This window comes from Telmatherina bonti, assembly GCF_933228915.1.
Source record: "Telmatherina bonti genome assembly, chromosome: 5".
NCBI classification, from domain to species: Eukaryota; Metazoa; Chordata; class Actinopteri; order Atheriniformes; family Telmatherinidae; genus Telmatherina; species Telmatherina bonti.
In genome coordinates, this window is record NC_136623.1 from 21434401 (window position 1) to 21461393 (window position 26993).

Below are 26993 nucleotides of genomic sequence, written 5' to 3' on the forward strand. Positions count from 1 at the left end.
TAATTATCTGGCTTTTATGTACATTTTGTTTTATGTCCAAACAGCTGGTGTTTACCCTCACATGGGCCCCAAGTGGGCGTGGACCCCTGGGCCTGTGCCCATGAAGTCCACTGGATAATCCGGCCTTGCCTATAAATGTGAATTTATGGTATGGTATTCTGACGAGGTATGCCAAACTGACTTAACACTGTCTGATGAAAAAGAGTGGACCCGCTCTGACGTTTTCACATTGATTGAATAGACCTCAAAACACAAAACAAACAAACAAAAACAACAACAACAACAATTAAAAACTTTATTTTATATGTTAGTTACTTGCAAATTGGCAAGTTCAACCTCCCGTAGTTACAACTTTAAAATACGACTTTTTATATTAATGCAAATATTATAATATTGCATGAAATATTTGAATACTGAAGTAAAACTATTTGCACCTCCTCCACCTCACAGATCATTTAAAAGAGATTACATATAATTTGAAAGAGATCCATCTATTTCGCAGAATGTCAGCTACAATAATGCTTCCTTCTGACTCAAGTGCTGAATAAAACATTGTGAAAATACCAGTGCATCTTGCATGAATTCACGGGTACAGTATATAGTTAGTTATGCACTATAGACATAGCCAGAGCTACAAAGTGTCCTCCAAGGCAAGAAAAATGAATTAATTAAAAACATATCATGCACAATGACATTTTAAATGTTTGAAATTATGTTTAAAAGAATACTACTTCATACATGTTTTAAGCATTAATAATTTTAAAAAGGCAGTCTTAAACCACATATATTATCCCAAATACCAAACTACATTAAAGTTTAAGTGACTGAAAAATATAATTTATAAAATTTAAAAACTAATTATGTCTAATTAAATGCATAAGCATATATGGCTCACCAGTAAATCAAACAGCAAATCATTTTTTGCCTTTAATAGCCTCATTCAAAAGAGAACTGTAGAACTACATATTTGACTGGTAAAGTAACTTTTTTAAAATCTGAAACTTGAATAAAGAACTAAACTGCAGCACTCATGGAGTTGAATTTAAACACAATATAAACATCCACAAATGGGAGAATGATCTACATTTTATAGTATGAAATCACTCTGGAGCTCTGTGATTTGTTACAGAGCAGTGTATAAAAAATAGGGGATTTTGGCAGGAAATGCATTCTGTTGCTCTGAAAATGCTTCCTACTTCCTCTTCGTTCAGTGAATGAGTTGAGTCGTCAAAAAAAGAACAAGAAGCACAGTTTAATAAAACAACGTAAGTAGCGTTGTAAAATCTGAAGACTTACAGAATTTAGATGTTAGCAACATTCATCTAGGCATCAGTAAAAAAAAAAAAAAAAAGGGACCTCGACTCGACCAACAAAGGTAAAATGTTTTTTTTTTCGTAGCTTGTAGTTCTCCTCCAGGCCAGCTGGTGGCGATGATGCGTTTAAGTTCAAGTTAAGTTTAAGTTCAGCCCATAAACTGCAAAGGAGGGAAAACCGCGCTGTCCGCCCCAAGCAGGACGGTTCTTCCCAATGTTTTTATCAAGCTTAAGTTGGCACAAGATTTTTAGTGACAACGCTGACAAACCTGCTTTATAAAACATCCACCATTGCCAAACTCGTAAATGTAACTGACTGCGGTAAGTGCGCGCGTGAATTAGAAAATAATGTTTTTTTTCCCCCCTCTATTTTTCTGCTTTCAGTTTTCTGGAATGACGCAAGTGTTTTCACCATACAGTTTATGTTTTCAATGGCGCATTACCTGTTTATTTATATAATAATTATGACTTTTTCACCAGTTTTCTACATTTTCAGATTCCAAGGCGGAATCGATAAAAAAAAAAATAAAAATGACCATAATCCTGCGACTGGAAGGTCTGGATGTTAAGGCGGGTACTGAAGATATACGGATGTTTTTTGAAAATCTTAAAATACCAGACGGAGGAGTATACATTGTGGGAGGAAGACTCCGGGAAGCTTTTGTTGCTTTTGACACAGAAAGTCATGCACAGCTTGCCATGCGGCATACTGGACATCATCTCAAGGGGTCAAAGGTAACCCTGTACATAAGTAGCATCGTAGAACTGGAGCACAGATTACAGTCTCTTTTAAAGAAGCAGAAAACTTACCAGCTCACTGTCAGAAAACCACAATTGCACTCATCTGAAGATTGCACATTAAATATGCGGCCTCACGATGACATTACTGCAAACCTTTCATCTTCTGCTGCATGGCCATTTGATCCTGATTCTGCAAATCTGCCACTTTCAGATGCACAGCATGCTTGTCCCCATTCAATAAATGTGCCAGATTCAAACGCACAAGCTTGGGATTCCAGTACTGTCCTCCACGATCTTCAGTCTCATACAGCAGTAACAAAAGGTGACATTCCTAATGATGTTGGCACAACAGTTTTACCTGAGGAATTAGTATCGGAACAAGCCCTGAACTCAAAGTCAGGCTATGTGAGACTCTTTGGTCTGCCAGCATCAACTACAAAGGAGGACATATGCCAATTTTTCAAAGGACTGACTGTACAGGAAGCCATTGTAAATGTCAAGTTGGGGCCTGGTCATGGTTGCCTTGTGAAGTTTCCAAAAAAGAGTGATGCATTTGATGCTCTTCGTTTCAGCCATCAGTCATTGGGCTCCAGCTTTGAAGTGCGAGGAGCAGATGAGAAAATGTGGACCAGTGCTCTAGAAGAATGTGAAAGTGCCTTAGATGGAGGAGCACAAAAAAATGAGAAAGACTCTGTTAAGCAAAGTGTAAACAATAAGTCCTCTACTACACTGCAGCTCAAGAGGCAGGCTGCTGACCAGTGCCCATTCAACCCATCAAAAATGATAAAATCTGACACCAACTCAACAAAGTTATCAGACAATAAGAACTATGTCATGGTCACCAATTTACCCAGAAATATTACCAAGACGGAATTAAAAGAATTGTTTAGATGTCCAAACATTGCACACAGAGATGTACTTCATCTGCTAGACAAACATGGCAACACCACAGACACATCTTTTTTTATTTTTAACAATGTTGAAGACTTTGAGTATGCAATGAATCTCTCAGGATGCTACGTGGGGTCTGGGATCATTCAAGTGTCCATGACTACTAAGGGGAAGATGAAGGACATGATAGCCAAAACCCACCCCAGAAATCAAAAGTCTCGCCTGACCGATCCCAGAAAAAGCCAAAAGGTGTAACCCGAACTACACGAGACAGGTGCCCCAAAAAAGAAACCAGGACTGAGGACCAATCAGCTAAGATGTGCCTGTTAGAAGCATGCTGGCATTTGTGCAGAAAAGTCAACTTATGAGCTTGTTTGGTAGTGAAGATGAATGACATGTTGCTTTGTGACCTTAATGGCAACGGCATTGGTGAACTGGTAATGAAGTTTGAATCTGAAAAACTTGCCACGCAGGTTCAGACGATCCATAAGATTTCCTTGGAACTAAAGTGCTTCTTACTCACATAACTCTAAAGCAGATGGGAGACACTGGCAAACTTAAGAAAACAACAACAAAAATTCTATGAAGACTATTTTATCCAATAATTTGCCTCTGGTTAAGGTTTTGCTTGTATTAAACTTTGATATGTTCCAGTAGTTTTATATCTAACATTCAGAAGCCATTTTAAAATGTTCTGTTTTCTTATTAACCAAACATAAATTTTAGAAACGTATGCATGAAAACTGGTTATGACTCATAAGTTGACACAGCATGATATTTGAAAGCAGTGAGGTCTTGCACGCTGCAGAAACTTATGAGAACTAGTGTCAAATATTCTATTGTCATTTTGCATACGCTTTTCTCCAAAGCAATTTTCATCTGGATGTGAACACAAGCAAGAAATCTAACTATAGGGTTCATCATAGTTAAGTGTGACCCCAGCTGGACGCAGGTTGTCATGTAGTAGTGTAGTAACAAGTGTGAATGGCATTAAACATCAGATAACTTGCATATCACAGAGTTTAAACTATTTTCTACACAACTTTTATTAAATCTGGGGTAGGGGAAGCATTCACTCAGGTACAATTACAACTCAAAATATACCAAGATCACTTTACAGAAAATATTCCCATACTGTAGAGAACTCTTAAAACAAAAAAGGAACAATAATGGAAAAGTACTTGGCAGAAAGAAAGAAAAAAAAAATCCATGACGCTTTGGATGTGCAATTAAGGACAGATGAAAAGACAGAGATGCCGCCATATAATCATTTGTGATACCTGCGTGGTCCAGAATACCTGGAAGGACCTGCAAAATAACAAAAATTTTTATAAGATTGCTGCAGTCTGCTTGCCTTGTGTTCCTCAGGCAATGGCAGCACGTCCTTCAGTTAAATGACAAGTAAATATACATTTTATCTTAGCCTTTACTACCGCTACCTTTTTTTTATACACACCTTTTATTGACGCATTATATAACTTGTTGGGCTTAAAACTGTGTTCCTGACTTGTCTGTTGGCACAGTGACATTATGCACATTTCTGTAGTGGTCAGGCAGCGTAATGGAGCAGCCAGTTTTGCTTTATACTTCACGTCACACACCAGAAAGCAGATACTGGGGGGGGGGGGTCTGCACCAGATTTCTGGTTGACTCTAAAGTGAGTGACCTCAAAAAGCACCACTTTATATGTTTTAGATATGCAAACGTTCTATGGTGAGTCTTTAAGAAAACTATACATAAATAAACAAAATTGTATTTGAACTCTTAAAAGACTTGGTGTTTCTGTACCTGGAAGACTACTTGAGTATTGGTCACCACCACTTGAGAACCTGGAGGTTGAAGAGGAGAAGCTTGTGGAGCTCATTGGTAAGCTCTTAAAACTTGTTGGGACCTTAAAAAAAGATGTAAAAAAAGACTTAATAAATTATAAACATTTAAGATTTATCTTTAACAGGATGTATAATAATCAAATCTGAAGACCAGCTTACTGGTAGAAATGAGTTTACAGTTAGATCCATACCTTTGACACACTCCTCAGTCTATATTCCATCAGCACATCTGTTAGTTTCTGTGTCACTTTCAGCACTAGCTGTGCATCACCCTCGTTTTCTATCCGAAAACTATCCTGAAAACACATTTTACCAAGTTATGGTAATGTCTTCATATAAAAATGTAGGCCACCAAATACAAGTGGACGTTAGACGATTATTTTTTGTTACATGATTTAACTGCAAGATACCTACCAAATATGTGAGCAATGTATTGGGAAGACTGCTGCTGCCACTTGTGCTACTGTTGCTGTCTGGAGCTGCTCCCATTAACCCTGGTTGGTTTGATGGGTTGTCCATAAAACTATCCCTTTGGTTGCCTTGGTAGTCATCAGAATACATCTTGCTTGTGTCATCATTTATCGGTCCACTTCCGCCATAGTTATCACTTCCACTACCTTGACCAAAACCATTACCGCCCCCATGCTGATGATAACCCATATCATTCGAGAAAGGCCCCTGATCCATATGAGGATCATGATAATCTTCTCCTGGCATGTAGCCTCCAAAGCCAGTATCTTCAAATTCTCCAGCTGGATAGTCGACTGGACCACCATAAGGGGGAAACTCTCCTGTAAACCTTGAGTCAGGGAATCTAGGACCTGTGAAATAAACATTAGTACACAGAACAATGATTATTGCAATTCCAAAAAAAAAAAAAAACCACACACACACAAAAGACATTCATATACTTGTTGAGGATGAGTACTTGAAACGTAAAGGCTCACCTAAGGGAGGCCCCATTAGTCCCATCCCTGGACCTGGTGGAGGTCCAAATCTAGGAGCTGCAGAACCTGCACGCATTAACAGAACAAGATTAAGACAAATCAGAAAATAAACTTATTGGAAACTTAATTATTTATGCAAAATTTAATTTGGAGTAGCAACACTATTAATTTAAAATAATTAAAAAGTATAGGAACCAGTGAGGCAGAAGACATGAATTATGTATGCATTTATGAAGCATCAGATGCCACCCAGTGGAACCTTTTACTATTTTATGGAAATTGGCAGCGTTCACAAAACAGGTTTTATGCTCAACTGATGTTCCAATTTTTTTTGTTTGGCATGGCTGTTCACATCATTTAAATGTCACCAGTGGTCTGCATACACAGAAGATAAAGACACCAAGTTTACAGAACTGTTGTGGAATTTTTCTCATTACCAGTTTCCAGCAGTCAATTTTTTAACCCTGCAAAAGAGTGATGACACACACTAGTATTTCCCATATCTGAATGTAGTGGCTCTGTGTTTGCACAGATTGCGCTAAATTTTTTATACTGTTATCTTGCACTCCTCACTGGGTAGATAAAAACATTGAAGACACAAAAAAATGGTCGCTTCTTCCCTACATTCCCCAGAAGAGTCCTTTCTTGAATGCAGGCATTTATTTTGGAAGGTGAGAAAAGTCATGCCTAATTACAATCATGTATTTATGAGCCGTATCGTTCATTCGTGACAAATAACTTTAAATTTAGAGTATGTCCACAATAAATACTGGAAAATGTAAATTATTTTAGACTGTATGTGAAACATCTGCTGCTAAAACACAAAAACACATTCAACGTATTTATTTTAACAATCACTTGTTGATGGTTTCTGCAGACAACTACTTCACCACAGTGTTAAGCATAATAAAGGAACTTACGAAGTCCTTTGAAAGCAGGCACGTCAAAGGGCTCCTTCAGGATCACCTAAAATTTAAAAGAAGAGAAAATTTACAATATTGTGCACAATAAAAAAAAAACAAACTATCGTTTTGTGTGTCATGAGGAGGGTATCCAGGGCTGGGCCAACTTATATTTTTTCACTGTTGTGGAGAAATGCGACAGAGCCCTGAAATGCCCTCTGACTCCTATAGAAGTGAGCTTATCCAGAACTTATGCTCTCTTACAAAACTGCTCTCAGTCTTTATATCAGGCAGGTAGCAATAATCAAGCATTTGTATAATCATCCGTCATCTGACCTGAGCCCTTTCTGATACCGGTACAAGTCTTTCAACAGTGTTTAATCTGAACTTGTGTTTCGTGTTTAACCTGAACTTGTGTTTCCAAATAATTAAAAATAAAAGTCTGGCCTGTAAAGACTACTTTTTTTAAGAAAAAGAAAAGCTATCTGGTCTTGCTTTGATAATACATATCTATCATTCACCTTAATTTGTCCTCTCCCCTCTGTTTGCTCCACCTCAGCCACAGCAGCTTTAACAGTCCGTCTGACAGCGGGGTCTTTGATGGCATCTTCCTCCTCACAGGAGACTTTGTCAGGGTGGGCCTTTTTCTGTGTGGAATGAATATAAAAGCATGAGGATCATCTGCAACATTGAGCCATGGCAGTAGACCTGGAAACCAGCCATACTCACCATGTACCTGAAGCCATGTTTCCAGCCTTTCACGTGATCAATCATATCATGCTGCAAGCGTGACAGGGAACAGAGTTTGCACTGGTAGTGCGGTGGTACGGATTTACTCGGGCTGCGGTACTCCCACACATACTGAAGGCCTGCAGACATGCATTTGTTGCTGATTATTCATTTCTGTTTATCTAAAGACAAAGAGTTAAAGTAAATATAACTGAGGAAACTAGTCCATGCACTTACCAATAATACACTCTGTGATGTCCTTCAACATTTTGCTGAGAGAGGGCATGGTATGTATGGAACTCCCTTTTGTGAACACTGAAAAAACAACATTGATCCAACATAAATACTAACAGACTAATTTAGTTGAAGTCTACCAAACTGGGGATGCAGTGACATACGTTTTTGAGAAAGAACCTGTAATTACAATCACAGTACAAGTAATAAAGCAAAGAAGACATTGCTGGACGTGGGGTTGTGTTCTCACACAACTTAAGTATTTGATCAAAAGTGGATTTATTTTTTTCTTTTTTTTATATGACGCTCAAAACATTCAAACTCATGCTTTGAAACCTGGGGGAAGAATGAGAACAGCAGTTCTCAGCTAAGCCCCATTAAGTTTTGAGCTGGGCTGCTGAACACAGTCCCCTATGATGATCTGCTTCTCGCTGTGCCCAGCCACAGAACAAAAAATCACGGCTGTGTTGCACTAATGAAGCATTCCATGCATCATTTCAAAAAGGTTTTTTTATGCAGGTGAAGTCTTTTTGTTATTAAGAAAAAAAAAGAACAATATAATTCCAGCCAGTGTAACACAGGCAGCTGATGAAAAACCGAATACTGCATACAGCAGTGTTTTAAATGCGACACAGGAAAGTGTATTACAACTTGAAGATGTTGCCTTCAGTGCTGCAACATCTAAGAAAAATGCTTTGAGCAGTAATGAAATTTTCTATATAGAAAACAGCCAAAAGACTGAAAAGTGTTCCTGGAAACTGATCTCTGAAGACCAAAAAAAAAAAACAAAAAAAAACACTGGATGACACCACATCAGCACCTTGATCTCTGAGGGATCACCAAGTGGTGAACATGTCACCACTGTCAACATGAAGCAGAGAAATCTCAAGCTTCAACTTGTAGCACTGGAAGTGGCACCATGTGTAAAAGGACTTACCTATATCAGCAGAATACTGCGGCTTTCTCTGTCAGCAGGGGGATAAACCCACAAGAAGGAGAGAGACACATATAGAAATTAGTGACAAGATGACACTTAGCAGAGGACCGAATTCCTTGTCGAAGTCCTCTAAACCACAAATGCCACAGCCCTTAATTGTTCATTCTCTATGACCCCTGCATCAAGCAATGCCAGTCACAGGAATGAGTATGCATGGGCTTTAAATTGTGTCATCAAGCAATGCAACTTAATCCTCATTAAATGAGAACATCTTACTCTTACTAGTTTAATAGGGAAAGAACAGGTGTGACACGAAGTGAGAACTCTTCTTTCACTGTGGCCAAACTGATGCATTTCTGAATCATTTTGGCATATAAAAAAGTGAAACAACTTCACATGTCCCCCCTTGCACAGGGATGGATAGTGTGTGAAAATCTGAAAAGATAAACTTGTATTAAAGTTCTAAGATAACGATCCAACAATATTGTTGGTTGTATTTTTATTTGCTTCTGAGTGAGAACAACATATTCTCTTAGGCAGTCCTCTCAGTCACTTTTCATTCTGAAAATGCTGAGAGTATAACTTTTTATTCAAATTTTAATGTTAAGAGTAATGTCGATTCACTACATTTTGGTGAAACAAAATGTTTAAATTGATTTTAAAACATTTTAAAGAAATTCCTGCAGGAATCCATTGTAAGAATATTAGGCCTCTTTAAAATATAGGTTCAGCCAAATAAACAAACATAATCAATAAACAAATAATAAATAATCAGAGCTGAACCACAATGTAATATGTGGTTGATTTCTTCATCCAGTGGTGCATCTCAACAGTGATGTGACCACTTTTAAGGGAAAGAGAAAACAACTAAATTGTGTCCTGAGGCAGAAACTGGTGATTGACTGCTGCCTCTGGTTCATCAAGCACCTCATAGGCCACTGAAAAGAAAAATTATATCAAAAGAAATTTGCATGTTTTTTACTCTGAAAATCCTGCATTATACTACATGGCAAAATTTATTATTTTACATTTTGAAATATTGCGACAACACATCCACAGGAGGATGATTACCTTTGGTTTTTTCCTTGGATATGGGGGGCCATTTCTCGGTGGAGGCTGGTTTTCAAAGGTCTGAGCCTCCATATCTTCAGTCTTGCTTTCATAAGGAAGAATGACAAAAGCAATTCATGAGCCAAATAAACTTATTTTAAAAAAAAAAAAAGAAAGGGAGCACTAATCATGAGTACCTAAACACAAGGAGAATTTGTGTTGTATTGGCATAGTTTTGTTTGATCATAGACCAGAGACACAAACTAGCCATATCGGCTTGGTGTCTAAAAGGTCTTACATGTTTCCAACTACAATATACCTAAACTCAATAGGTATAAATTGATGGGCAACAGACTTGTTGAAAAGTTACACGAAAAACTGTTGGACAACGTGATCTTAAATTACAGGAGGAAAAAACGCGCTTTTATTGATGGGGCAGTGATTCATGTTTATTTTGATATGGTAAATGAGTACTATACACTTCCACTCTACATCACCACTGTACACTACTGTACACCACTGTAAAACGAAGGTTGCTAGTGATATTTTCGGGATTAGTGTAATTAGGTTTGTAAAAGGCTACAGCTTATGTCTGCAGGAACAACGGCACAAACAGGAGCAGGCCAAGCCAGGCATTACTTCATAACATTTCCCCACTTACTTACATGCATTGTGAATAATATCCCCACATATTTAAGAGATACATATTAATTTTTTTTCGATTTGCTCAAGCACAAATATAAAGATATTGTCCATACCTTACAATTGCACGAGTAACAGCGGATTCTTCTGCGCAGAAGGTCGACAATCGTAGATGCTAATCAGAAACTAGCCAAAAGCTTCCCGTGCTAGAAAATAGTAGCGCAAAAATGTCGCCGTTTTAAAATATAATTATATTATACCTACGATTATTTCACATTCAAAACGACACTTATTGTTTGATTTCATTATTAAAAGCAGGTAAGTTTAATAATTAATCGTAATAGAAAATAGTAAATTAAATGTACAAGGCACTTGTTCGGACAGCTATGTAATGCGTTAGATTTCATACCGGGGCTTGCCGTTGTAGGTACCTTCTCCGTAATAAGTTAATTGAACATTCATATGTAATTTTCATGAAACATAATTTTTCGTCAGTTTTACAATATTTTAAGTCCATAAATTTGATTTGTGTTATTGATCGAAAAACAGTTTATATTGTGATTCAAACCGAGTTGCTTGCTTTTTAATTGAAGCCCCGCACCAGCTGAGCGCAACACAATCAATGGGCGAGTTTTGCAAACATTCAATAGTCAAAGGACCCCATGCACATCCACGACGGGATTGAATTGATAAAACTATACATTTTAAAATCTGAATTGATAGTCATTAGTTGGGTGGGTATTTCACATCAAGACACCGAGTGAATATTTAACACTGTTTAAACTTCTCACGATTGGAGTCAAGCCTTTTTGGTGCGGTAAGAAATATTGCTTGCTGCCATGCTTGGTGCAACATGCTAGCTATGTTAGCGAATGATGTACTTCTTGATATTTAAAAAGACTAGTTCAAAGCAAATTTGAAGGAATTTGTACAGCTCGTTAAACGTAGCCCTCTGACCTACAACCATAGTCTTTTTTTTTTTTTTTTTTTTTTTTTTAAATAATCAAGTGTATTTATTCACTTGCCTTATCTCCATGTCTGGCAACACAGAGAGCAGCTTTGTTTTCAAAGATGAAAGCCAAAAAGAAAAAGAGGCAGGATGATTTCCAGAAGGTCAAGCTAAAAGTGGGAAAGAAAAAACCTAAAGCCGACAATGTCACTAACACTAACTTTCGCACAAGAGGAATCTATCTCTCTGAACAATTAAAGAGAGACACAAGTGGCCCCACAACCCACAGACAGCTGGGTATCAATGTAAGTACAACAAACTGGAAATCATCCATAAAGTTTATTGTGTGAATGCTACATTCTGTTTGCACCATGTTCTCCCTCCTCAGGACTTACTGTCTCAGCTCCATCATTACAATGCCAATGTGAAACACAGTGCCTTGTTGGGTTTGAAAGAGTTGCTGTCCACTTGTCCCTCTGTGTTAGAGCAACATCTTTCACGCTTGCTCTCTGAAGTGGCAGCTGTTCTTACAGATAAAGATGGCAATGTTAGAGTGGCAGCTGTACGTGTTCTCAGGTATGAGAAACAACATGGACACCAAAATGTACTTCTATTAAAACAGTGATTTCTGTGTTTCGATCTGAATTAACACATTTTCTAAAATTGCTTGCAGGTTCATTGCACAGTCTGTGCCTGCAGAACGAGTAGCTCCATTTTTCCCCCTCCTTAGTGCCCACTTGTCTTGTGCCATGACCCACATTGAGGCAGGCATCCAGGAAGATGCCATGAATGTCCTAGATGTGTTCCTGGATCACTACCCATCACTGCTAGCTGCACGTCCAGCAGTACTCCTCACCAACTTCCTAGAACTGATCTCTCATAGACAGAATATTGGAGGAGCCAATAAAGGGCATGATCTCAAAGGGCGAACCTGGACACTGTCAGTTAACCCTGACAGGACTGTGACGAGCCAGCAGTGGCGACTCTCTGTTCTACTCAGGTATGGAGGTAACCTGATCACAGGATATAAAAACCCAAACATTTTAATTCTGAGATCCTATTCAATTTTATTTCCGCTGTCTTTCAGGCTCGGGCGGTTTCTGCAGGCAGTTGTTGAAGAGAGACCCATGAAAGAAAGTGATATGTCTGTCCGACCTGATGGAGTATTTGGCTCAAGAGGAGAGAGTCGTATTACACCTCTGCATCTCAACTGGGAAGAGCTCATTTACAACAAGGTTGGAGTTAAAGTCTATGAACATTCTGGAGCCAAACCAACTCCTCGATCCACTTTTAGACTCAGGTATGATACAGCAGACTTTAAAGACATAAGGAAATAGGAAGTAAAACACCTATTTACATAAAACACTTTACATAAAAACACCACTTAAATCAATTATATTTAACCATATATTTCTATGTATAATATAATAAATACATAATATATAAATACATATATTTATATGTATTTAACTTGTTCATATTTTTATTTCTTTATTGAATAGACCTGAGATGGACCCAGAAACTATGGTAAATGAGGGTCTGGACTCAACAGAGACTGTACAAAGATTTGCAGCTACACTTGTGCCTCTGCTGTTGGAAGTATGGGTTGAAGCCAGTGCCAATGACTGCACCTGGAATAGCACAGAAGGTGCTCATCTGCTCTCTCCAGATGCCATGTCAGTAATGTTCCAAGTTTTGACCATTCTACAGCTGCTAAAAAAACTTGCCCCACAGCGAGACAACCAGGATGCCCTGGTGAGATTGATTGTATTCTAATAACGGTGTTTGGCTGTTATCGTTTTTAAATGTAAGGAAACAGTATTTTCAGAGAAATAATAGGCAGGATTGTCTCTGTTCAGGATGCGTGGTTCCGCCAAGAATATCTGGAAGACTTTAAGCAGCACTTCATGAAAAACTTTCCTTATGGTACCCGGGATATACCCAAACATAAAAAGAAGGTTGATCTTAAAAGGTAAGGATGTCAGTGCTGGCAATGAATCTCCTGGGTTGTTTATATCACTTCTGCTAACAATTAGGTGGTTCCAATTAATGACACCACCAAATACACAAATGTTACCGAAGACATTGCATTATTTAAAAGGGAGATATAACATGATTGAGTAAATGTTATTAAATTGAACAGATTTTCATTTCTTCAGATGTCTTCATGTCTGTGGTTTTCTTGAATCTTAATTTTTTCCTTCCTTGAACTACTTATTAGTGCACCATCCCTTTCCAATTTTCATAATCTCTCGTTATGATGTTCCATGAATTCTAACTTCATTTTTTCACAGGACTTTATTTCAAAGTGCATCCGGGTGTTTTGATGTTATTTGCAAACGTTTACTACAGAATTTTGTAATAGTGATGCATGATCGTCACATTTGTGTGGATGTGTTTGAACAATGCGCCTCCACTCCAGTCAAATCCTCCTTAAGGTGTTTTGCAATCAATTGTACACTGATTTGCCTTTCCAAATGTTTTATGATCTTTCTTTTTAATTTTCTGTATCTCAGCTTGACCACCACCATTTCTGCAAATTATGCTTTCTTAAAGATTACAAACTAAGGGAAAAGCTAGCTGACATCACTCCAATGTTGTTATTAGTAGGCATTGATAATATTTTTGAACATCTAAAGAGTAAGATGGAGAAATTTAGTATTGTAGGAAGAGCTTTATAACATGATCTGATTATGTAGGTGCAACTTGATTGCACTCTATTGAACTACAAATGCCCACATATATCCACTCAATGCCACTAAAATAACTCGGGTCGGACTATTTCTCAGGAAAAAAACGAGCAGATGCTCATTTCCAAAAGGAGTTTAAAAATAGCACTTGCTCTTGGGTGCAGATGTTGCTTTCTGTTTTAGCTGTGCAGTAACCAGTATAAATGACTTCACAGTAGCTAAAAGCAAGTGGTGATGAGTCTGAAATTATCTTTAGTTGTTCCAGGACTGTACTTTCCACATATGTAAGCTAAACAAGCTGTATTATCTTATTGTCTTCTTTTCAGAAGTAAACAGAATGCTGCTGTACCCATTGTTACTGTGGAGCCTCTTGCCTTGAATATCACACTTTGCCAAGTCATGGTCTCCCTAAGCCAGAGGCAAAGCCTCAGTCGAGAGGTGGATGGAGACTGGCTGATACCAATACGGACCTTTGTTCGAGACACTTTTGGGAGCGGAGTGAAATTGAGCTACAGGCAGCTGCACATGCTGCTGGGGACTGTGTGGAAAATGGTGCTCACGCAGAACAGCAGAAGTAAGCATTAGTCCTAACTTAATTTTTAACATTAACATTAGTCCTACTACACAGAGGCATGACTTCAAGAAAAATAGCAAAGTTCAGCGTGGACTAAACTTATAAAGCAGAAACACAAGCTGTAAATATTGCTTTTTGTTGTTTTTTTTTTTTGTTTGTTTTTTTTTGTCATCTGTATTGCTCCACAGATTCCCATTCAAAAGGAAGAACTGGTAGATCTGGGCCATCTATCCTTAATAAACTGGCAACATAATTATTTTTTCAAAATATAATTTCATAACCTCAACAAATCCCTCCTGTCAGTGTTGGCTTTGCAAATTTAGGAATCATTTAAACCCCTTTTATCAAGAGGTCCATTCTTCCTGCCTCCAATTAATCAAGGAATTAGTTGTGTGATGTGTAGCTGTACAATTGTACAATGCAGGAGTATAAGCTAAATGAGTGAATATACACAAAACACAGATCTTCATGAAGATTGCTGCTGTCTGACACCAAGGGGGTCACTTTTGACACAGTGTGTCTGCTGATGAGAGTATGTTAGCATTAGGCCAAAACACTGGACATAGAGGGAGCAGAGGAACAATGACATACTGTCGTGGCTGAAGAAGCACTGAATATTTATGCCAACAACAAAAACACAGTAAAGTTTGCTGAACTGTTGTCAATCTGACACTTGTCGCGGTACAGCTTAATGTGACATAACGTTTGTTTGTTGCTGAGAATAAATGACTAATCTGGGAGATCTTGTGAAACGTAGCATTACCTGCTCTGTATAGGGCAACATTTTGACCAGATAATTGAAATAATTTGGTCAGTAACACAAAAAGATCACATGCAGCGTAAGTTACGATTAATGGCAATTTCTGTCTGCACTTTCAGATGAATCATAGTTTGATGCACTTATGTCTAACTAGTATGAGAAACAGAATAACAAATTGAGATAACGTTGAGATTTCTGGATAAGATATCATTAATTAAAATCTCATTTATACCCCTGTACAGGGAGCTATTGTGATGAAGAAAAATTAATTGTAATCTGGATGTTTAAGCACTTCTAGGCAACAAAACTGTTGTCTTTTATCTGGAGAAACTGACATACACCAAGAATGTGATGTGCTTCATCATAATTCTGTTTAAAGTAATATAACTGTGCTGTTTCCTTTTAGTAATGAAATTAGGAAGGCTGCTGTCCTCCACAGACAGACAGACATATGACCCAGGGCGTAGGATAAGTCATGAATAGTTGTTCTTGCCCCTCAAATTGCCATTCTTGAGCCACAAATGTATAGCTGACATGGAACAAGAGAGATTATATACAAACATGTAAATATTAAATTTGATTTAATTGATTTGAATTTGAAATACATGTTTGTTTTTCTGCAGCAGTGACAGAGGACCTTTTGGCAGCCGTGTATATATACTATAAACAGAGGAACCTCCCGCTGCAGACACGATCTCTGCTGCTTTCTTTCTACAGTAAACTCTACCTGCAGGAGCAAGGACATGTTCACATTTCAAGGTAACCTCAGGGATTTCATTGAGCACATTAGATCAATTAACTAAAATTTACTTTTGTCTTTAAGTGGTGTGTTTTTCCCTCCTCTCAAAGCTGGGATAGATTTGTTAATCTAATCGGGCACAGGAGGGGTTGAGGGGAATATTTTTCTCTGTACATATGACAAATTAGTTTTCATTCATTGCTATGATAATCCACACAACAAAGTCAACATTATAGTGTACTCAGGAAGTAACGTCTCAAGCTTCCTTGTTGGTCCTTCTTGATCACGATTGCTTGACCTAAAACAAAAATAATTAAACAGTTGTGTAAAAATATGCTTCCTATATTTGTTTACTTTCTGTTCACGTCTGATTTTTTTTTTTTTTCTTTCTTGTGCATCTCCCCCCCCGCCTCCAAAGGAGCAAGGTGCTTTGTCGTTGGTTAGCATCTCTTCCTGTGCAGCTGTCCCAGCTGGGCCACCGTAATCCCACACTTTCTGCACAACTTATAACTTCTATCCAAGCTGCAGCTTCTCGAGGCAACAAAGACCTTCTCAATAGTCTGCAGACACATGCATGCAGGCTCTACGGTGAGCATGCCTTTTTTTTCTTTTAATTAGATTTACTTACAGATTTATAACCCGACTACACTCGGTAATTCAATTGTCACCAATTCTTAGAAAGCAGAAAGCTTCTATTGCCTTGACATGCATTGAAACCTCGTTGTTTCTGGTCATGTCAAAGTAAACTGTTGTCTTTCGGCTGGAAAATTCTTAATTTCATCACCCTGACAGTCAGAGGGCGATATCATAAAGTTTAGACTGTTGCAGAAGTTTTTTTTTGTTTGCATTCTGTAGAAATTTTATTACCCAAAATCTAGGGTAAGATCTGCATTTTAGATGTTCTTTACATCTTAAACTAAACTGATGCATGTGTACATAAAGTAAATGTTGATATGGATTATTATAGCTACAGAAACTTTTGTACCCTAGGAGGCAGCATAACTCCACATTCCACACCCAAGGCAACTTGTAAAACTAAGCTACAACCAGTGTTAGAAGTTAGAAAGTGCAGCTCAGAGGATGGTCAGATAGTGAAACTGATGTTTGACAGAGAGGGCCGGGAGGAGGAAACTCTGATAGAAACTGCCGCACAGCCAGAAATTCACCATCACAAGACTTCTTTTGTCTGAAGGCTTCTGACATCAGCATGTGCGTCAGAGACCAACAGAACACCACACACACACACACACACACACACACACACACACACACACACACACACACACACGCACGCTCATATTATCTGCACCCTTGCTGGTAGTTATGTCTTTCAGTCTGTCTTTTTTTGTCTTGGTTCAAACATAGTTTGGTTATTCAAGTAGCACCCTAAATTTATGCAAGTTATTGCCTTAAGGCAGCAATGTATCACTGACCCTGTGTCATCATGATGTGTCTTTGTTTGTGTGTGTGTGTGAAGATCCACAGGAAGGAGTTGTTGTGCTGTTACCAGAAGAGTCGCAGCAGCAAATGCTGCAACTGCTCTACTTTTTCCCCAAGATGTCCCAGCCTCTTCTGGCTAATCTGAGTGGCTGCTGCAGTGCCGGACGTATCTCTGCCAGCCTCGCTGCATCTCTAATCCGTATCATACATTTTAGGTGAGCTTAAGACCCATCATTGTGTGAGAGTGTTTAATGTATAAAAAGTTGTTTCACCGAAATTGGACGCCTCTTTTTTTTTGGGAGTGAAAACTTATCTGCTATGAGTTTTGGGGCACAAAGAGAGCACTTTTGCCCATCAACGTTAGATGGCAGTCTTGCACTTTCACAGAGGAGTGACTTGCTGGTGTTTTATCTGACTTCTTACCTGTTTGTTGATGGATGCTGATGTGAACTCTGTTTATCAGTATGCTGAATATCAAAGCATTTGTGTCCTCAACTTACCTTTTCCTGTGTCAGTGGTGTAGTGTTATACAAATTTTAAGGTGGGGGAGTACAGAGTTCATCTGGGATGGGATGGGATGTGTGCGTAATGGATTTGATACAAAGAGTTCTTTGGGAGGTTGGAATGCAGCATCGTCATGGAATGTTGCGAAGACTGTCTGCATGTGCCCCCCAGTCTGCACAAAACACACACACTCATTTCTTACTGCTACAGATTAACCCCCCCCCCCCCCCCCCCCTCAGGACAAGGAATCATTTTCATAACTGTGCTTGTGTGCATTTTTTCCTAATATTATATTCTTACAAAACACTGCATCACAAATATTCTTAAGAGATGCAGTTAGGAATACTAAATTTGGTCATTTTTATATGTTGCATAACCTGAAAGCTATGCCAACATTTTATTTTCCACTTTCCACTGCAGATTCTGTTTATTGTGTAACATGTTTGCGGATTGTTCCCAAGGTCCTCTCTGAGTGGCTGGTCAGTTGGGAGCCAGGAAGCGGCTCTGCAGGACGTGGACTACATCAGCTTCCTCTTCTCCACCCTCACAGGCTTCTCATCTGAAAATCTCACCACCCTGCAGGACGATGAGAACGCTCTGCCTTCCACCCCACTGTCACCCCTCTGCCTCTACCCCACTTCACTGGAGCAGTTCACTCACCACTGGGATGTTGTAGAGGTGCACATATATCTTTGCAGTTGCCTCAAAAGCCACATACAAGCACTGCTGCCACTCAGAAGTCAAATTGATTAATTTAGGAAGGACGGCGATATGTAGGAAACGGAAAAGAAGACATTGTTTTGATATTCTGGCTACAACGGCGATGCTTCAGTCCCCCTGGTCTCTGTCTGTCCATCATATAGAGCTCAGAGGGTGGAAGCTTTATCATGACAGTCCTGCTGAGAGGGGAACCTTTATTACGTTGCGCAGGTTGGAGATGAGCGGTTATCGGGCATAGTGGATATGCACAAATGCTAATGAGAGCCTATGGCATTATGGGAGAGTGACATTTCTGCACAGAAATTACCGGTAACGTAACTATGCCCTGGGGCAAGTGTATGTGAGCTTGTGGGGGCCTTATAATCACTAATTCAGCCCTTCAATTAAGGCCTCAGATCCTGCTTCTCTCATCTCTCTGTCGGAGTCAATCACTGGCAAGTGGCGGGAAGGAGGAGGGAGGGGACACGCGGTGGCATGGGGGGTGGCAACATTAAGGAACGGGCTGTGTCAGATCTAGTTGGACTAACAAGACGGAATTGTTTTTAATGACAGAGAGAATGCCAACAGATGCACTGTTCAGACACACAGCTTTGCACACCTCAATTTGATAAAAGATAATGAGGAATTTGATTCGGATCTCAAGATAATGAGGAAAGCTGAGTCTTATTTTTCACTCTAAAAACTCAGCCGTTTGGTTTTTGTTTTGTTTTTTTTCTTTCAAGGCCTGAACTACTTGTTTTTGTTTTAGCACAAAGAAAGTTAGAATTAATTTCTTTATGCAGGAAGACAAATATGCTACAAGTCAAAAGTTTGGACACTTTTTCTCAAAAATTTTTATAGCAAAGTCTGTCCAAACTTCTGACTAGTACTGTACATAAAGTTAAAGATGTCATAGAGATAAGTTAATCTGAAATTTGCTTTTCATTTTTCTAAAATATTCCTATTTCAGTTTTGTTTTCTCTGTCAATGTTAAAACACTACAAGATATTTTTTTAAGTACCAGCTGTATCCCATGGTCGGACATATCAGAATTAAAATGCACCTCTTTTATTTACAGGAAGTCTGCCACTGTCTGGAAACTTTGGGGTCAAAGTCTCAGTGCTTTGATATTCTGCAAAATGGCATCTGCAAGTATCTGGTGAGCTGTTTTTATTAACTAGTGAAAGTTTAGTTTAGATGTTTTATTCCCTGGTATTTGTTTCTGCATTTTTATTCTTTTGATAATATTATGCGTCTGTTTTTCAGACCAAGTTGGAGGTAGTTCCTGACAGCATGGCAGCCGGACTGCTGAGAGCTGTGTCCAGATTACTGGATCTGTCCATCCTACCGGTTGAACCTGTGCTACGCTTCCTGTCTCAGTGTCTCCTCAGTCTGCTGGCACTGGTTGTTACCTTGCAGCAGGAGGCCCCTACTGAAACCAACCACAAAAGGTGTGCTTTGATTGATACATCTTAAAAATTTGATGTTTGTTACTACTTGGGGATAAAGACTTACAACAGCCAAGTTTACAACCCCCTGGTTTATGTTTGCAGGGAGGCTATTTGGGGTGCTTGTGTGATGGCGCTGAGCAGCGTTCCTCGCCTACTGCGGATTATTCTGCAATCAATGCATGTTGGAGATATGAGTGAGGAGGAGTTACCGCAGCTTGGACAGATCCTCTCAATGTTGCTGCAGCACACACCACTTCATAACCAGCTGCTAGCTAATGCCACACTGATACAAGAGATCATACAGCACCTCACGGTAAACATTCAGCACACACGCATTTAGACTATCTTAGATTTGGGTGAAGAGATGAACATTCCACCTTTGTAGCAGCTTTTAACCTGATTGTACTATGGTCATTTGTGTTTCAGAGATATTCCAGGGGTGCGACCAGAGAGCGGTGGCTGACAGATTTGCTCTACTGTTACAGCATCACTGTGGCTCATGGCTCTTCTGCACACCGTAGAGGTTTGGGCCTTCGAGACATTTACTAAGCAAAGCACTCTATAAACAAACAGTGTGTGTTTTTTATTTCATCCACTAAACATCTTTCAGTAACGATCACAAAAATAAACAGAACTTGGTAGCAGCACCTAAATGCAACCAAATCTTTTGTTATTGGTGACCGTACTTCGTGAGCTTTTAAAGGAACTTTACTTTTTTTCTTTAAGCCTCTATTCTGCATTGTTTTTAGACTTTTTTCTAAGCCTTCTTTTCTGACTTTTGTTGTACACCCATTGTGTGTATTGGGCTAAAAAGTGAATCTGCATATACAAATAAAGAAAAGAGTGAGAGAAAAAGGGAAAAACAGAATAAAGTAAAAATGAAGCAAAATCAAACGCACTTTTGTATTTAATTATTTTTAAAAAGTTTGTACATTGTTTTTAAAATACTATGAAGCAACAAACATCGAGGTATACATTTATGAAATAACTAAATATTAATTATTATTGTGCAAATATTTAATTTACAAAAAGTTTCTTTGCAGAGGGAAAGCACTTAACCAAACTGATACCCAGCGTGAGGGAAAGTGTGTGTATCAGCAGCTGCAGGTGGGCAATCTGTATGACCGGCTGTTGATGGACTGCTTCATTTTCCACGACGAGACGAAAGGTTATCTCGGTGTGTGTGCGAGAGCAATGGAGACTGAGGGAGATAGTGTGTATGCATTCTTACTACAATGAATGAAAGGTTATCTTTTACACTAGTAATTTCTGTAGACTTAACCCCACCCTATGAGGTCATGGTTGTGATGTCGTATTGCTTAATTTTAGAACGCTTGTCACATTGTGTAGAGTAATTCTATAGGGATAACACTGCCAAGCAGCTGAAAAACATCAAAGAATATAGAGTGTGTATGTGAGTGTGTTTTCAATGTTTTCCCCGGCCTCTTGTCCCCTGTCCTGCACTGTGTGGTCTCAGGTGGTATGAGTAATGCTTGGCCTGATTCATGGTGTCTGTCAGATGGACGCAGTCCAAACCGTTCACTGGAAAAAGACAAAGCTACCTTTAGGAAAGTGCATTTCAGTCTTGAAGTGTTTTGGTGTCAAACTTACACTGGCTCTGGGTGCGTTGAGGGATGTCCAGGAGCAGCTGAGACTGAGAGTCCTGAAATGAACGCCCTCTTCTCGCCATTGAGTTACCTAAAGTACAGTACAATAATGGACGAACCTGAAGTGATATTTTCTGTCACACAATCTGAACAGTTTCTGAATTCAATAGCATGTTGCACTGTAATGGTGTGCCAGTATAACAGGTTTATCAAGACTCATACCACACCCTTTTGTTATGAATAACTTTTTGATGTGGACACGTGTTATCTGTCAAGGGCCCTATAGCTCAGTGGTTAGAGCACTGGTCTTGTAAACCAGGGGTCGCGAGTTCAATCCTCGCTGGGGCCTAAAAATATTATTTTGGATCTCTCTTTTTTTCTGATGGTGTAAAAAATAGATATCTTAATAACTTGGCAACCATTGGTCATTGAAATAAATTGGACAGATTTGGTACTCTGAGTTTGAGGTGTAAAACAATACAGCAAAGCTCATAGCTGAAGTCTATATTTATTCCATTCTCATAAATTGTTTTATCTTTGCCACCTACATGTCAAGATTCTAGCTTAAGTGTAATAGCCTACTTGAGCTGAAACCAAAAAGTACACCTCTACCTATGTGCGGTAACACAGATTGATATATATATATATAATCTCATGACCATTTAGCAAGTGTGTCAGATGTCTTTCTGACATGGAACTAGTAAAAGACGGAGTGAGAAAACTAAGTCTCATGAATGTGTTTGAGGCAGTGCTTGTGTGGCCGGGGGGTTCAACAGCTCGCCCTATGCAGTAGTCTGACATTCCACCTGACAGCTTTGAACTTTTCACAGTGCCAGGATTGTCAGATAGAGAGAAGAGAAGGGGGAGGGGAAAACCACGTCAGAAGGTGGAGCTGGCGTAAGAGCTCTTTCAGTTTGTCTGCGAGTGGAAGAGGACACATGCGCCTATGTATTTTGGCACAGCAAAGTTCTGCCTGTCCTCCAATCATCACCTGGTGATATAAAGGTCAGGACTGTCTGTGGAACGAAACCACAGCAGCAGTTTCACACAGGAAACCAGGATGATACCGTCTGCAGAGGGGAATTAAAGCATCACCCAAGCCCCCAAGATTCTGGTCCCTCAGAAATTGTCACTTTGTGTCCATTCAGAGGTGGGTTCTATACAAATTTACAAGAGCCAAAGTTAAGGTTGATGCCAACATGTAATATAGCACAACAGCAAGTTAAGTGGCATATTGTGGCCTTCCTTGCTTCTGACTTGACTTCTAGAAGTGACCTCAGTGCACACAACATTAAAGAATACTTGATAGATGTAAAGCAGCCCCGACCATATCTCTGCTGAAAAAGCCCTAACCTGTCAGTTGGAAAAAATATCAGCATATCTGATATCGGCCAAAAATCCAGTATTGTGCAGCCTTAATTATAATGAAAGACCCTCCTACCATCTGGGAATTATGTTGTCATGAAGCACTGTCAAGTGGTTAGTTTCAAAGTAATATCTGACACTCAGCAATTGTGCAGATTATGACAACTTCATCGCAGATGAACACAAGCATCAAACTGCTACTGCTGGCTTGCCCTCTCATTGTGAGTCGTGCTGCTCCATGTAAACAATACACACGCACCAAGGCATGATGTCCATGTGTATTTTCTTTTACATGATGTAAAACAAAATGTGATGATTAGATCAGGTCACAGGGTCGCATACCCATCTGTTGGCATGTTTTCAGCAGTGGATTTGGGTCAACAGGGTCACCCTAACTGGTTTGAGGCCCCATACTCAAAATTATAGTGCAATCTTGTCACAATTGTTTCAACTAATTTTTGTAAAGGACCATTGATACTGAAGATAGCTAAGCTGTTATTTGAAACCAATCATTTGTGTACAACCTCAGTGGGTATGCACAACAGAGTATGACCTGAATGGGTCTGTATCAATGGACAGTTTGGACTGTGGTGGTTTTAGTCTTTTTTTTTTTTTTTTTTTTTTTTTTTAAAACTCTGGCCTGACAGTCTTTGAGGATTTCCTCCTGAAAAGGTATGTTTGGTCTCATTAACAAAAAAAGTTACTGTGAGGAGAAATAAGTCAACAAGACTCACCTGATCACAGCTAATTATTCCAATAGGCTTGGTCTTTGCTCAACATATCAATAAAAAAAACTAATGAACATAGAAAACAAATATTGATGTCTAATCAGTTCTCTTACCATAGATGCTCTGTAACACAAAGCTTTTACTCTGTGCTGGTTTGGGAAGCTGAGCTCTGTTTTCCATTTTCTTCCTGTTATGGGTGTAGTTTGACTCCACTTTTTTACAAGCCTTCATCTCTCTGCCTCTGGATACGCAGAACCTGCACACACACATCCACACATAATGCATTAACTCCACTCAATAAAAAAAAAAAAAGTCTCAGACAGGGTTCAAAGGCCTAAAAGCTGGCAAGTCTTCACACTAACATTCACTATGCGTAAACAAAGTAAACAGTTTATTCAAGATACTTAATAAGCAGCATGCACACAATATAATTGTTAAGCTGCACAGAGACAGAAGGCCTCCTGTGGTGGACTGGCAGCCTCCAAGAGAAACACGGTGAGTGCACGAGGGAGCAAAAAGCAAATAGAAGCTGCTGGTAGCTATTAATGGAGCCCACTGAACTTTTAGCCTCTTGTTAAACTGCTATGAGAGTTCTAGATTATAGCCCTTCTGTACCTGGCCTCCCTGTCTCACCTCTCTCCCACGCTCCCCCCACCACTGCCTCAGTGTTGATGGTATCCACAATGAATACAGGGGGTGATACGGGACAACATGTGGGCACCACATGGGGCGGCCATAGTAAAAGAAACCTCAGCTACAAAGCTTCCATACAGGTACAAATGTTCAATAATAAGAACACAGGTACAGACTCACCTGTGCCAAGCTCGTTGAATGGTGAGCGCAGCTTCATTTTCCCTCCTGTGCTGCTCTTTGTCATGTTCCCTCTGCGTGCGTGTTAACATGGCTGCATGTGTGCCAGACTGAGTTTTTCTTGAAGGCCTTTTTTGATCTAAAGATGAATTGCTTCTTAATGAGGCAGCACATGTTTGGTCTCTGACAGTGGACTTCTCTGAAGTCTGCTTCCTGTGGTTTTTGTGCTTTTGCAGAGAGTGGTGGTCATCAGTTCTGCCGGAAGGAGTCTGTACACTCATGTAACTGGGTCTCTTTTTCAGAGATATGCATTCTTTACTTCTGGCCTCAGTTTGGTCTGTTCTGGAGACAAGTGTGGAAGGAGTGGACATATTTGAGGGGGATCGTTCTCTGACTTTGGGCGCGGTGGGAGGTTTGGGTTTTAAGCCAGGTGACTCTTTGCAGCTGGCAGGAGAAAGAAGTTCTTTGAGCCTGGTGGTCTGTGTAGCATCAGATGAGGTGTCATTGCTCCCATGACAGCCGTAGCTTAAAACTTCAGGAATCTCAGTTGCATGACTTCTTCTGGATAACCTGCTCTTTGGGGCTGGAGATAAATGCTCTTTTAATATTTTACTGATTTAAATTTGAAAAATACATATTACATCTCATGCAAATTAACAAGACATGGAACTGCGCAGTCATTCATGTTAGCAAAGTTAAACAAAACTTCTGCTAAAACATAACTTCAGAAAATATGACTTTAAAAAACTTGTATACCTCTGTGTCTATCCTCTTTGCGCTTTGCACGCTCCATTTTGGATGATTTCTGTATTTCCATTGAGTCATTCATGGTTAAGTCCTCCATAATGTTCACTAAATAGGGTCTTTCCTGCTCTGCTTTCCCCAGTGAAACCCTTCGATTCTCTGTAGTAGCCTCTGAAACTTGCTGCACAGCTTCTCGTCTCCGCTGTTCTTCTTCTCGCTTCCTAAATACAGATAAAAGTTAGATTTGTGGCAGGTAGCAGATTTTATTGGTTTTCTTTGTTTATTTATTTATTTTTATTAGAAAAACTCCACAGAAACAGATGGCAACTTAATTATAGAGTCCTAGTTGATGTAATCAATATGGACATGGGTGTGATGGAAATATGGGATTTTCACTTTTTTTTTTTTAAGTTTATTATCCTCCTGCAGGATAATTGCAAAAAAACCATCTTTAATAGAGACTCATTATTATTTATCAAAATATTTGTTCACTGTTTGTTAGCAAGTTCCACTTATTTATTCTCACTTATCTGTTTGCAGACTTCTGAGAGAAACCTGATCAGAAAACCGAAGAGCTCTTCTCCCCAGCTCTTCTGGGGGAAGTGGAAGTATACCTTAGTCAGCCATGGGTGACATAATCTCTTCAGTGAGTTCTGGATCTGCCCACAAACCTCTTCCTGGTGGGACATGTCTCAAACCTTCTCAAGGAGGCATCCAAAAGGCAACATGACCAGATCTCCCTCAACAAGTTTCTTTACATGTAAAGTTTCAGTGACTCAACAGCGAGTCCCTCCTGGATAAACAAGGTCCTCCTTCACTCCCTGAAGTGGTGTTATGGCACCCTTCGGAGGACGCTCATTGGTAGAGTGAGTAGCATAGACCTGGCTACCGTGGGGTAGAATAGACATGAGTTTTAGGAAAAGTCTACAAGTTTGATAGAGCTAAAACCAAGGCTTTGGAATCCCCTTTAAAAAGTTCCTAGTTTGTTGTGAGCAGCTAAACTAATACTCTAGTTGAAGGTGACTGTTTGTTTCTTTCACACCTTTATTAAGTGGAAACAGCTCAAATATAGATGTTTTTACCCTCCCTCTAAATGAAGTAATGTTTTTAGGGTCTCTTTCCCAGATGTGCACTGAGTTCCCAGGACTAAACCACTGCAGCGTCCCAATCCAGTGTGTAGTTTGATGGAACAGAGAAACAACAATATGTAGTCACCAGTGATCAGAAGCAGAAAGTAAGCAATACAGGACATATGAGAGGAACTACTGTATTTTGGTAACTTTGCAAGAAAAAAAATCACTTAAAATATTTAAAACAGTTTGTTTCAAATACCAAGAAAAGCTGACATCACAACTCATTAAAAGCCTTTTCAAAGAAAGTAAAGGTGAGACTAGTGAGCAAATGACAAATGTAGAACAAGTCAGAGGGGTGTGACAGAGTCAAGACACGTGTGTGTACAGATGACAGAGAGAAAGATAGATACTGAAAGAGTGTGACTATTTCTACATGGGCAAAGGGAAGACAGCGATGGATCATCAAGACAAGACCAACAATGAGAGACAAATAAAGTCAATAAGTAAAAATGACAAGACACCGTGTGACAATAAACTTTTTTCCCTCATGTTTACAGGAGAAATGACTGCAGGTGCTGTCTAGTTTTCTGCTCCCCTCAAAACCTCAACACCTTTTGAGGAATAAGAAAAGAGAAAGTATTTTTT

At 39.3% G+C, this 26993-nt stretch overlaps 4 protein-coding genes across 9 annotated transcripts in view; 2 read left to right on the forward strand and 2 right to left on the reverse strand.

Annotated features, from left to right (window-relative positions):
* Window positions 1-2177: 2177 nt before the first annotated feature.
* rbm12ba (RNA binding motif protein 12Ba) lies at window positions 2178-3816 on the forward strand (the record flags this gene model as incomplete). The annotated part of the gene is made up of 1 exon (XM_079241095.1): window positions 2178-3816. The coding sequence occupies one exon, from the start codon at window positions 2178-2180 to the stop codon at window positions 3198-3200; it is 1023 nt and encodes a 340-aa protein (XP_079097221.1). The 3' UTR covers window positions 3201-3816.
* Window positions 3817-4005: 189 nt separating this feature from the next.
* On the reverse strand, window positions 4006-10405 carry LOC306755775 (uncharacterized protein). 5 transcript variants are annotated; one of them, XM_079240287.1, is made up of 12 exons: window positions 10332-10405; window positions 9595-9675; window positions 8524-8551; window positions 7590-7667; window positions 7353-7492; window positions 7145-7270; window positions 6642-6687; window positions 5722-5787; window positions 5189-5595; window positions 4966-5070; window positions 4734-4836; window positions 4006-4253 (listed from the first exon to the last, which is right to left on the reverse strand). In XM_079240287.1, the coding sequence occupies exons 2-12, from the start codon at window positions 9664-9666 to the stop codon at window positions 4213-4215; spliced, it is 1212 nt and encodes a 403-aa protein (XP_079096413.1). In that variant the 5' UTR covers window positions 9667-9675; window positions 10332-10405; the 3' UTR covers window positions 4006-4212. The 5 variants fall into 5 exon arrangements, 4 of the variants coding, with proteins under 4 accessions (XP_079096413.1, XP_079096414.1, XP_079096416.1 ...); XM_079240288.1 differs by having other exon boundaries at window positions 9595-9679; window positions 10332-10402; XM_079240290.1 differs by lacking the exon at window positions 8524-8551 and having other exon boundaries at window positions 10332-10382.
* Window positions 10406-10875: 470 nt separating this feature from the next.
* On the forward strand, window positions 10876-20873 carry tex10 (testis expressed 10). Of its 2 annotated transcripts, none has more exons than XM_079240924.1 (16): window positions 10876-11032; window positions 11266-11469; window positions 11553-11740; window positions 11838-12164; window positions 12252-12464; window positions 12667-12919; window positions 13024-13136; window positions 14181-14428; window positions 15812-15947; window positions 16346-16515; window positions 17405-17582; window positions 18333-18549; window positions 19649-19729; window positions 19837-20021; window positions 20124-20334; window positions 20448-20873. In XM_079240924.1, the coding sequence occupies exons 2-16, from the start codon at window positions 11287-11289 to the stop codon at window positions 20568-20570; spliced, it is 2826 nt and encodes a 941-aa protein (XP_079097050.1). In that variant the 5' UTR covers window positions 10876-11032; window positions 11266-11286; the 3' UTR covers window positions 20571-20873. The 2 variants fall into 2 exon arrangements, with proteins under 2 accessions (XP_079097050.1, XP_079097051.1); XM_079240925.1 differs by having other exon boundaries at window positions 15815-15947.
* Window positions 20874-21447: 574 nt separating this feature from the next.
* Window positions 21448-26993, reverse strand: part of invs (inversin) — a gene marked incomplete at its 3' end in the record, with an annotated part of 19934 nt that continues 14388 nt past the window's right edge. Inside the window, exons 15-19 of the mRNA XM_079240409.1 lie at window positions 25288-25496; window positions 24535-25114; window positions 23835-23977; window positions 21633-21719; window positions 21448-21563 (exon numbers count right to left, since the gene is read on the reverse strand). Coding sequence (XP_079096535.1) covers window positions 21448-21563; window positions 21633-21719; window positions 23835-23977; window positions 24535-25114; window positions 25288-25496 — 1135 coding nt within the window. The remainder of the gene's footprint in view (window positions 21564-21632; window positions 21720-23834; window positions 23978-24534; window positions 25115-25287; window positions 25497-26993) is intronic.

Bases quoted from the DNA above. Each gene is read 5' to 3' on its own strand.
- LOC306755775 (XM_079240287.1), bottom strand. From the start codon at position 9,666: ATGGAGGCTCAGACCTTTGAAAACCAGCCTCCACCGAGAAATGGCCCC. The intron at 7,668-8,523 runs GTAAGTCCTTTT...TTGTTTTTTCAG, and splicing joins GCAGTATTCTGCTGATATAG to TGTTCACAAAAGGGAGTTCC. The intron at 5,788-6,641 runs GTAAGTTCCTTT...TAATGCGTGCAG, and splicing joins GCCTGCTTTCAAAGGACTTC to GTTCTGCAGCTCCTAGATTT.
- tex10 (XM_079240924.1), top strand. From the start codon at position 11,287: ATGAAAGCCAAAAAGAAAAAGAGGCAGGATGATTTCCAGAAGGTCAAG. The intron at 11,741-11,837 runs GTATGAGAAACA...AATTGCTTGCAG, and splicing joins GCAGCTGTACGTGTTCTCAG to GTTCATTGCACAGTCTGTGC. The intron at 20,022-20,123 runs GTGTGCTTTGAT...TTATGTTTGCAG, and splicing joins ACTGAAACCAACCACAAAAG to GGAGGCTATTTGGGGTGCTT.